The sequence below is a fragment of the Neopelma chrysocephalum genome, unplaced genomic scaffold, assembly GCF_003984885.1.
Source record: "Neopelma chrysocephalum unplaced genomic scaffold, ASM398488v2 Primary Assembly neopelma1_147, whole genome shotgun sequence".
NCBI classification, from domain to species: domain Eukaryota; kingdom Metazoa; phylum Chordata; class Aves; order Passeriformes; family Pipridae; genus Neopelma; species Neopelma chrysocephalum.
In genome coordinates, this window is record NW_020897809.1 from 12,214,561 (window position 1) to 12,226,457 (window position 11,897).

At 41.8% G+C, this 11,897-nt stretch overlaps 1 protein-coding gene across 1 annotated transcript; it reads left to right on the forward strand.

Annotated features, from left to right (window-relative positions):
- The first annotated feature begins 2,090 nt into the window (after positions 1-2,090).
- KBTBD8 (kelch repeat and BTB domain containing 8) lies at positions 2,091-11,552 on the forward strand. The gene is made up of 4 exons (XM_027700739.1): positions 2,091-2,171; positions 4,209-4,419; positions 5,011-6,125; positions 7,880-11,552. Exons 1-4 carry the CDS (start codon positions 2,156-2,158, stop codon positions 8,341-8,343), a joined length of 1,806 nt encoding a protein of 601 aa, XP_027556540.1. The 5' UTR covers positions 2,091-2,155; the 3' UTR covers positions 8,344-11,552.
- The last annotated feature ends 345 nt before the right edge of the window (positions 11,553-11,897 follow it).

An 11,897-nucleotide genomic window follows, 5' to 3' on the forward strand; every position in this document is an offset into this window, starting at 1 on the left:
TACACTCAAATATGGGCCTTTGTTGCTTCCCGGACTAAACAATGTCAGGAGAGAGAAGGATGAAGCAGAAGGAAAGGGAGATGGAACTCTTCAAGCATCTTGTTATTTCTGAAAAACAGAAATATTTGTGTGCAATGCAAATGCCATTTGTCATATGAAGCTTTAACGTGGGGTGTGACTTCCACAGATTTCAGAGCAACTTGCACAGACAACACGTCTCACTCTGCCCTTCAGAAATCCAGTGAATAATATGCAGAGCTGGGAGGGGGAAATCCAGATCCCTGGACTTCCATGGGAATGCTTCTCAGTTCTACACCCTCTGAGTGCTTGAGAGTTCTAATGGAGGTTTCCGTAGAGGGGAGGGGGTGATGGTGTTATTACACTTGAGAAAGGCTTCAGTCCAAGTGAAAATGCTGCTATTGAAGCCTCTTAAAGCACATCTAAACCTATTTGTATGGCAATTTATTTGCTCCACCAGAAAACATACAAAGATAAGCTATTTTGAGAAAAGCTTGTGCTCCAAAGTGCTCGTTCAGTGTGGGATCTGTATTAAAAAACATTCTGCATTTGACTTCTGCATTTTGAACACTCATCCAGCCCGGCCCACGCGCCCACGCCGAAGGAAATGAACTGTATCAGGCAATGTCATTTGCTAAAAGGCAAGAGTGGAGGAATTCTCCGGCCCTTCATTTTATATTTCTAGGGACAATTTCACAGGCCGCGCCGTTGCCGAATGGGGAAATTGGAAAACTGCAGAATCGATTTGCAGACGTGAAGTTCTATTTTCTTTTACACCTCCTTCATCAGGGCCTCCATCACCCCTGAGTTGCGCAGCATTATCATGGACAGCAGCCTGGACACCACCGATAATTGCCGAGCGAGGGGAAGGCTGTGCCTTGCAAGCGAAAGCAAACCCAGTCAGATGGCACAGCCTTTAAATTTGTCTGCTTTACAGCACTGGTCATGTATGGAGGCTACTATTTCTGAGGGCTAAAGGGGAGTTTATTTAAAAAATATTATTTAAATTGGTTTTGTTTGCATTTATTTTCTCTAGCAAAACGTCCCAGCTAAAAGCTGTGAAATTGCGTTAAATCTGTTCTGAGTAAACCCACAGAAATATACAGGACTTCGCAATGCTTCCTTTATTTAATTCTTTTGTTAATTTTACACAGAAAAAAACCCCCAAACCTCTTCCACAGCAAACGTCTGATAATGTCTCAGTCCCCAAGAAGGAGACCAGTGGCTAATTGCTGCAGAAAACTGCAAAAGCTGGTGACTATCATCCCCTTGACCCCTAGGATGGAGACAGAAATGTGCTTTTGATATTAAAGGTCATGGGCTACAAAATGGTCGCTTGTGTGCTGGAGTTGTTCAGCTGCTCTCTGTGGGATGGGTACGGCTGTGTGACTGCCCACAGCATGTTGGGGGAACAAACCCTGGGGAAATAAAGACTATTCCTGGCATGACGAGCTTTCAGACTAAGCAGCTGATTATTGGTTTTCATTAAAGGTCAATTCAGCCTCGCACAGCTCTGGTTCTCACATCCAGTCACTGCCTTGCCCCTCACTGCATCCTTGCAGCATTAGGACATTTGCAGGTATTTTCTTTTCCCCTTTTCTGTGTGTTTTTATCATTGATGGTGGTGGCAGCTCTACCCAACCTGCTGGGCAGCCATCTCTGAGTGACACCTTCACTCTTTGGGAGGGTTTGCCCCAGGAGCTGCAACTCAGCGTGGACAGAGGAATTGCAGGAATTGGGGGATAATTTATTTACGTGGAGAGGCCATTTCAGCCGGTGAGCAGCGAACAGGCTCCAACATTCCGGGACAAGGCGCTGCAGGTGCCCCCACGTCCCTGCCCCAGGGCCCAAAATGGCGGCTCGCCCGGAGGCGCCGCCTCGTTGCTACGCGACGGGCAGAGCCCGCCCCCAAGGGAACTACAACTCCCAGGCATCCCGCCCGAGAGGGACTACAGCTCCCGGCATGCCCCGCGCGCCGCGGGCTGCGGGCCCACACTACATTTCCCGGCAGGTGGCGGGGGCGGCGGCCAATCGACGCGGCCGATGCTGCGGGGTGCGCGCGGTGCCGGCGGGGAAGCGGCGCGGTGACATTTCCTGCCGGGCCGCCCCCGGAGCCGCTGCCCGAGCGGGGCCCAGGATGGCAGCGCTGGGAGGTCCGTGCGGGGCGGCGGGGGCGGCCCGGGGAGGGGTGTCGGGGCCTGTGTGGTGAGGGGTGTATGGGGGCGGCGGTGAGGGGGTTTGGGCCTGTGCTGGAGGGGGAGCACCGTGTGAGAGGGTGCGGGATGGGGGGGCTGTGAGGGGTCCCGGGGTGAGGGGTGTGGGGGCAGAGGAGGGTGGTGTGAGGGGAGAGAGTGTGTGTGAGGGGCTGTGCTGTATGAGGGGATGGGGAGGGGTCCTGTGAGAGACCCCCCCCGCGGTGTGAGGCGAGTTCAGCTGGGGTTGGTGAAAGGCTTCTGTGAAAATGGGTGTGTGGGGAAAGGAGGAGCAACTCATAAATTAATGTGGAGAGTGTTTTGGGGTGATGTTCGTGAGGGGCAGAGTTAAAATTTTGAGGTGCGACCGAGAGGAGTGTTAATAGAAGAAAAAGATGCTTGGGGTGGGAGGGGGAAAATGAAGTTGATCAAAGCGACTGGGGAGGTTTTATGGGGTGAAAGCTGTAACGTGTCAAGGATTAAATAGAAAAACTGGAATACAAGGATGAGTGTTCCCAGCACTGGAAGCTGCCCTGATAACGAGCTCGTTGCCTGAGTGACTAGCACGGTCAGAGAAGAACAATTTTGCATCTTTTTCACTGTTAGAAAGTAACTGAAACTCTTGTGCAACAGTAAATGCATCAAAGTTTTCTTGTAGCTTTGCTAGGTAGGACGCTTTGGAACTGACCTAGCAAAGTGTTATTTACTTGCAACTAGTGATTAACATTGTTTTTTAAGAAGTACAAATTCTCCCCCTCGCTAATGATTGGTTAGTTTCAAATGTTGGAAACATTGAAATTATCAGTAAGGATAAGGAAATTCTCCTGTCGAAGATTTTACCTTTAACTATTTACCGTTTTGTTTGAAAAAAAATAAATAAACAGGTGTTTTGAAGACTTTTTCTAACGATACTTTGAGGAGACACTGATGAGGTTTGGCCTCAGTGCTGCTGTGGGAAATGGGTGCCCAGCAGCAAATCCCTCCTGGTTTATTGTGGCTGTGCTGGAAGCTGTGTCTGAATTCTGCATAAGAGAAATTGCAGCAGCTGTGTATCACCACGAGTTAGAGTTTAAATCTCCCATTCATCACCGCTGGTCTCTCTCCTCGTTTCCCCTTTGTGTTTCCCAAATTTTGCCGGAAGCTCTCTCGGTTGCAAGTCAGCAGCTTTACCTGATTTGCAGCTCTTGCCACCTAATGTTTTTCTTTTGGGCTTTCCTTTGTTGTTGTTGTTGCGTAAAAGTTTTGTCGCTATTACGAAATGGATTTTTGTGCTTGAGCTATTGCTCAATTTTCACTTTGGGATTTACTTCATTAGGCTTATCACATGTTGTTTAGCAGCATATGCTCCACTAAATATGTTTCCACAGTGATATGTGAACTCCTTCATACCTGGGCAATTTTAAATGATAATTGTATTTTATTTATAGAGAAAAGCATGTAACTGTAGATACAAATTTATATGAGTTTAAGTTTGTTGCCCAACATACTTATTGTAGGGCTGTTTCTTCATGAATCTGTGCTCAAACCATCGCTTGTGTAAGGCAGGAGGCAGTTCCTGTTTCGGTGTGAAGTTAAATATTTACATACAGACTTGTGTAATGGTGGGGTAGGTTGTGGACTTGTTTTATTCCTCTGCACTCCTTGTTTTTTTTCATTTTATAAGTCAATAAGCATTGTGATCCTTGACTCGATTTCCCTCATCCCCAGTGAAGTATCATAAATATGAAATATTTGTATTATTTTCCTTAACATTAATGAATATAATTTTATGGGTTAATGGCAACTGACATGTACATTGTGAAAAGAAAAAAAATATGTATTTACCCCTGAAAATGTTAGACTTGCTGTTGATGGATGTTGACACTAAGGAACAAATTTGTGCTAATTCTTGGTCATGCATGGGGTTATTTGGCATATGGTGAATTTTTTTGAAGGTTGTTTTTTTTGGTTGTTGGTGGTGGTTGTTTTTTGTTAAACAGTTTTGATTTTGCTTTGTAGAACCAAGTCAGTTTTCACAAACACTGAACGGAATTCCTCCCTCAAACCCAGTCAGCAGTGGAATGGACCCCTTTCATGCCTGTAGTATCCTGCAACAGCTGAAAACCATGTATGATGAAGGACAGCTGACAGATATTGTGGTGGAAGTGGATCATGGGAAAACATTCTCCTGTCACAGGAATGTTCTTGCTGCAATCAGTCCTTATTTCAGGTATGGCAGTCCATTGCTCTAGTGGTGACCAAAACAGGATTAGAACTTATTTTTGTTAAATGAAAATTAAAAAACCCTGCACCTATACTAATATTCTGTGTAATTACAGATCCTAGCAAGTAAGCATTATTGTTCTCTTAAGGTCAATGAATTATCAGTGTCTGAGTGTCAAAGGAAAGTCTTATTGGAGAAAATGTCACACAATTGTAAAACAAACAAAACTGCCTCCAGTTGTTTTCTTTTAAAGTTACATATTTTAACATGCTGGAGTATGCATATGAAACAACTTGTTGAAAGTTGAGTGCAAAGACTCAAGATGCTATGTCAAGAGCTTTGCTTGTAAACTGAGTGAATTTTAACATGGGGTTAGTGAGATAATTAAGCAAGAAGTTCCAGCTCACTGCTTTTGTTTCAGTCTAGAACTGATCTTAAACTGTCCTATGTGGGTACCTAAATGTAACACCTGTAATAAATATATTTGGGCTGATGTGAAACCAAGCACACTGGGATCAGCTGCACAGTGTAATTTAATTTCATACCAATAGTTAGGAGGTAATTCCAGATAAACTGCTGAATGTGTTTCCTCTGCAGATCGATGTTCACGAGCGGCCTTACCGAGAGCACCCAGAAGGAAGTTCGGATAGTTGGTGTGGAAGCAGAGTCAATGCATTTAGTGTTGAACTATGCATATACCTCCAGAGTAGTGCTGACAGAGGCCAACGTCCAAGCTTTGTTCACTGCAGCCAGTATCTTCCAGATCCCTTCCATACAAGACCAGTGTGCTAAATACATGATTAGTCACTTGGACCCACAGAACTCCATCGGGGTGTTTATCTTCGCTGATCACTATGGTCATCAGGAACTCAAAGACAGGTCACAAGACTACATTCGTAAAAAGTTTCTGAGTGTCACCAAAGAGCAGGAGTTTCTTCAGTTGAGAAAAGACCAACTGATAAGTATCCTCAACAGTGATGATTTAAATGTAGACAAAGAAGAACACGTTTATGACAGCATTATAAGGTGGTTTGAGCATGAACAAAATAAGAGAGAAGTGCACCTTCCAGAAATATTTGCCAAATGCATCCGTATGCCTCTGTTGGACGAGACATTTTTAGAGAAAATCCCTCCCGTGTTTGCACAGGCGATGGCCAAAAGCTGTGTACAAAAGGGACAACCCAGTGCCAATGGCTACACACAACGGCTTGGAATGACCGCTTCTGAAATGATCATATGCTTTGATGCTGCCCACAAACACTCAGGAAAGAAGCAAACAGTGCCTTGTTTAGATTCGGTCACAGGGAGAGTGTTTAAACTATGCAAGCCACCAAATGACTTGAGGGAGGTCGGAATTCTGGTGTCTCCTGATAACGATATTTATATTGCGGGTGGTTACAGGCCGAGCAGCAGCGAGGTCTCCATCGACCACAGAGCGGAGAGTGATTTCTGGATGTACGATCACTCTGGCAATAGGTGGCTTCCAAAAGCTCCTTTGCTGCGAGCCAGGATAGGCTGCAAGCTGGTTCACTGCTGTGGAAAGCTGTATGCCATTGGGGGGAGAGTCTATGAAGGAGATGGCAGGAACTCCCTCAAGTCTGTGGAGTGCTACGACAGCCGGGAGAACTGCTGGACAGCTGTCTGTCCCATGCCGGTGGCAATGGAGTTTCACAGTGCTGTGGAATATAAGGATAACATCTATGTTTTACAGGGTAAGGTGATTTGGCTGACTGTGGCATTTTGTTGGAAGTGGGGAAGCATAATCTCTGTGCTCTCTTAAGCACCTTGGAAAAACCCCTGAGGCGCTGGGGTGGGGGGAAAACTAGGGAGAGCAGTGGGTGAGAAAGAGGGAGGTTGCTGCTTGAATTCTCATGCCCTTAAAATGTGTTACTAAGTTGTGTTGAGTTATTGCACAAATGGCAGTTTTAGTGTTCTAAGTCAACAGTATAAAACGTTTCTGTGAAAATTCTGTATTAAATCTTTATCTGGGTGAAATGTGCTAGTGTTGAAGAAAAGACACTGTCCCGTGAAAAAGCATTTTACATTTTATTGGGCTAAAGCTGTGGGAGTTGCTGGTGTCTGTGTTTTTGGTGACTTGTAAAAGTCAATTAACCACTGTAGGTCTTTGTTTCCTGCCCTACCCTGCTTTCTGAAATCATTCTAGTAACTAGAAAGAGATAAATTGTCATTCTTAATTATCTCTGTTTCTTCGGTCAGTAATTACAGTACTGCTTTTACATCCGTCCTTCTGGTAAGTGATCAGACTTATTGGTGTATTAGATATTGATTCTTAAATGAATAAAAAAGATCATTATGGCAATGGATCAAATAATTTATTCTTCCCTTTATTTTACTTACGGAGGTCTTACATAAAATATGTATTTGAGTGTGTGCATGAGCCATGTACAGCCTACTCTGAAAAGTGCTGAGAGTGGTCTGTGGGGCTGTGGTAAGAGGCCCAGGAAGTGGAAAGAAAGAAAGGAAGAGGAGGAGGTGTCTCAGTTACCACCTCTGTAAACACCTGTAGAAGCTGGGTTCTTGCATCCATACCAGCTCCCTCTTTGGGTCACTTTCCATACAAAGCTGAACCACAGGAAAGAAACATGATAGGGAACACTGTAAGGTCCTTATTATTTACCAGAGAAACTCAACCTGATTTCTTGACTTTGCATTCCTGGGCTTTCATGTGATTTACAGAGAGTTTTCTTTCATTGTTTCTTTATCAGGTTTGACTCTTGTTGGTTGTGGCGTTAAATGATTCTGTTACATTAACAAGTTCTCTCAGTGTCTCTCTCTTGGGTCAGACGTGCTTTAGGTGGTTAAAAAGGAATGCTGAACTTCCATTATGCTGCTCTGAGCAGTGAACAGCAGAGGTATTTTATGACCTCATCACAAAACTAACAATGAATCAGTACCTTCATGCAGGGATTCACCTGGCCTCCTTTTAAGCAAATCAACCTAAATGTGTAACTTGACCACCTCGTATGAGTAGCTTCAAGATCTATGTGAAGTACAAAGCACAGTTATTTGCTCAGGTTTAGCAGCTTTAAGCACTGAATTCTGAGACTCCCCAGTCTGTAGATGACACATTGTGAAGATGTTAAAGAGTGAAACAAATGTACTTCAGACATTTCAAGACTGCAATCTTGAGAGGTTTTGTCCCGAATTAATAAGCATGGTTTAGAAGGAATAAAGGGTAGCTAGGAAATATGTAAAACATTGTGGTTTTGATGAACTTCAAATTCTCTTTTCTACTACTGGAAGAGAAACTCAAAGTAGTTTTTACTCATGACGTTAATATTGTTGTAATGCACTTGAAGGAAAGCAGGTGATGGTGCTGGTAGTGTTTGTTATGGGAAGAGCATTTCTGTCTGTGGAAGAAAGCACCCGAAAGCTTGATGGCCGCAGAACTGCTGGTCTGGAAACGAAGCGTAAGTTATGTTTTATTTTTCCTCTCTCTTTTCAGGGGAATTTTTTCTCTGCTACGATCCTCAGAAGGATTACTGGGGATTTCTGACCCCAATGACTGTGCCTAGACTCCAAGGCTTGGCGACGGTGTACAACGACTCCATCTACTATATAGCTGGGACCTGTGGGAACCATCAGCGCATGTTCACCGTGGAGGCCTACGACATCGAGCAGAACAAGTGGACTCGAAAAAAAGACTTCCCATGTGACCAGTCCATTAATCCATACATAAAACTCGTACTCCTCAAAAACAAACTCCATCTGTTTGTCAGAGCTACTCAAGTCACTGTTGAAGAACACGTTTTCAGAACCAGCAGGAAGAATTCTCTCTACCAGTACGATGAGGTTACTGACCAGTGGCAGAAAGTATACGAGACTCCAGACAAGCTCTGGGATCTAGGCCGGCATTTTGAATGTGTTGTTGCTAAATTGTATCCGCAGTGTCTTCAGAAAGTTATTTAAATTTCTTTTTTTTTTTTCTTTCGGTAACAGGCCTTAGTGATTTCAGTGGTAATTCGATGCTAGAGAAAACATGTCTTAAAAGAAAACAAAGAAATTCTGTCAGTATTTATTGTAAGCTGAAACAGACAGTTTTTTGTCTATGGGGATGGGTGCTCTTTAAAGGTTGCAGTCTGGGGAGGGAATTGCTGGTTCAGTTTCATATTTACTGATATCTTCCTGGGAAATGAGAAGGAGGTTACAAAGTGCAATTATCAGCATTTTTTTTTCTGGTAAACACTTAATCATGTCATACTAGAGGGGTGTTTTGGTGGTAAAAGCAAATTAAGTGGAAGAGCCAGGATAACTATGCACTACAGTGAAAGAAAATCTAGCATTAATAGCTAAGGATGTACAAGATGTGTTGAAGTGACTTTTCTTTTTTTCTCTTTTTTTTTTTAATACGGGTAAAATTTGAGGCAATATCACTAAGTTTTGTTGCTTTTTTTTTCTTTTTTTTTTTACTTTAGATTGAAAGTACATAGGAATGGTAGATCCTGATTCATAATGATCTGTTCTTTTTGTACTGTTTTTGAAGTCCGCTGAGATGTTCGTGATTTGTTTGTGCACTACAATTTGGGAGAAAAGCTCAGTCAGAACTGGATTGTGGAGTACTTTAGCCCCGGATGGAGGCCTGTTCATATTGTTGTACCACTTGCTGTCTGTGGACTTTTGTTAAAATTGAGCTTAATGATAGTGGGAGGAAAAAAAATCCCACACCTGTTTTTTGCCACGTAGATGTAGTGCTGTAAAAACATTTTTTTTTTTTAAACACTGATTAAAACCTTTTTTTCATCCCATAAAGGGCTTTAACCCAAAAGTTGATGGTGCTAGTACATTTTTAATACTTGTTTGTCTGAAATGGGCCAGCCTTCTGCTACTGTTTAAGACAGCCTGTTATTTTTCATGGAGTGTGTGTCTGTCTTCAGGCCCTGTCCTGTCATCAGATTGTCTTTTCTAACATAACATTTTTACTGCAGTGGTATTCTTGCACAGAACGGTGACAGGATATGGCCTTAATAATATTGGTTCTCTTTTATTTTTTTTCTTTTTGAGTGGAGTGTTCATTCTGTCTCCACTAAAGTACAGTGCTGTGTGCAGAGTTGGCATGTGCTCCAGTGATTTGGAAAAGTGTGGCTTAACTTCACAAGTTGTTTTTCTTTTCTCTCTGCAGTCAAGCCCTCAAATATCTTCTCTTCCATTCTGATCTATAATGTGAAAAATTGCACTACTGAGCTGTCATCATTATCCAGTGTATTAAAGCAAAATTGACAATAAATGTCCATGGCTTAAATACTCTTAGAGAAAATGCAGAATAAGGATCCAATGTATTACAACACTTTATGTATTTAAATTTAGCTTATTTTTAAGAAGTAAATAAGTTGAAAGTTCAGCCTCCACTTCAGTAGTGAAAACTGGATTTGAAAGGGAAAAGATGAATCCTAAAACTTGTATCAGCTGTAATTTGCCAGGTTTAATTTGTTAATTTTTGCAGAGCTGTAAGTTATCTTACTCTTCCATATATTCTCCAACTGACCTAAGTAAACCAGTTAACTTCACATGGCACTGGCCATCACTGGCTGAAAGTGCTTACCACTATCTGGCTTAACAGCTGACATTTCAGTCAGCCAAATATCTAGCTCATTGTTTATCCCCCTGGCATGGCTGAGGATTTGGATAATGTTTGTTTACTATGTGGTCTTACTGTTCCCAAATGGAATCTTTCTAATACACGAAAATACTCTCCTGGTTCTATTTCTGAATTCTTGCACAAAATGTCTAAAAGGAAAAAAAACCAAACAAAAAACTGTGAAATGAAAAGGAAAATAAAAATGCCTCTTTGCATTACATACCTCATCTTCCGGAGATTCACCAAACGCTTCTCTCCAGTGCGAGCACCTGTGGTTCTTTTTTGTCCTGAATTTGGCAATTCTCGCTAAGACTGCATTTTCCAACAGTGTTGAGGTGTATTGTTCCTTTGTTTAGTTCTCTTCTGGATAGTTTTATATATATACATAGCCAAGAATAAGAGGTTTTTTGAAGAGTACAGCTAATTTAATTTTTAAAATGGTCCTTAGTCCTTGGCTAGCTCTCTTTGCGCTGTTGTAGGCCTCTAGCTGCAAGCTTTCTGAAGCACCCTCCCTAACAGTGTTGCATTTGTGTGTAAGACCATTTTTTTTGCAAAGTGTTATGGAGCTTTTTCTTCGTTTCTTTGTTTTTGTTTTTGGTTTGTTTTTTTTTTTAAGCTTGGTTGAATATTTACAAGATTTCTTGCTGCTTTTTGACAATCTTCTATATTTATTTAGTAGAACAAATTTCAATATATTACTTGAAACTATGAAATAGGATTGAGTTAGCAGTTGACTGGTCATGTGATGTATAGAAGTACAATATGCTGTGGTTAATTCTGCAGTAGGTTTGTTAATTTTGTTTATCTGCACTAAAGTACGAAGATCTCCATTCTGTTTAACCATTCAAACTGAGGGTGTGATCCAAGTCTGTCATGTGTTTGAAAGCTAAATCCTGGAACTTGCCGTGGGAGTAGAATATACTAAATCTTTTGCATGAGGAGTTTGTTGAGACAGTAACGTAGCTGTGACATTTTGCCAATTCTTAAATGCTTCTACGTTTTGCTGAAAGTCAGATTCCTGGTAAAGTTTTGCTTTAGAGTCAGGCTTAAGTAAACTTGCACAGCACAAACAAAAAAAATTAATTGCACCAAAGGTACTGGTAATATTTGAACAGTAATCTGTACATTTTGCCCATTCGGTATTTTTTCTGCATTCGTTTATTTCCCTTTATGAAATGAATTTCTAGCGTTGTAAGGACTTAGGTGAGTGTAAATCTCTTTTCCAGAATTATTAGTTAACTTTAGAAGGAAACATTTTGTAACTTCCACTTGATTCCATCAGTAAACTCAAGAATAACTAAAAGCAGTTTTGGTGCACCAGACATGCAGTGTATGTTCTACAAGAGATCGAAGAGCTCCCTGTTCGCGAGGCTGTTGAGAAGTGGCATCCAACATTCAGTGCTCAGGTATGTTAGTAAGAAGTACTGTAGTCCTATGAGGGCAAATGTGTGGATTTTTAAACATTTTGCCATAATTGCACAATTTTGCATTTTTACTTAATGTCATGTTATGTTTCTTAAAATAAACCTATTGTTGAAATACAGTGGAGTTCAACTGGTTTTGTGATAAATCTCTTGTGTGCATTTTAGTAGAGTAAATTTCTGAAAATTAACCCAATGATGTATCTTTTTGATGTTTGTTGAGTTCTTCTGTTTCTGCACTTGTGTCTCAATTGTGTGTGTCACTTTTTTTTTTGTTTGTTTTCAAGGTGAAAGGTGCTTTGTTCTGCTTTTTTGTCTCGTTCCTTGTGCCTATTCAGGTCTAACTTTTTACTTGTTTGCACACAGGTGACGTGTTCTTTCCCTTTACTTTCCTTCCCTTCCCTTCTTCCCTGCCTTTGGCTGGAGCTGACATCCCAGCAGGAATGTCAAGTAGGGCTTTTCATCCT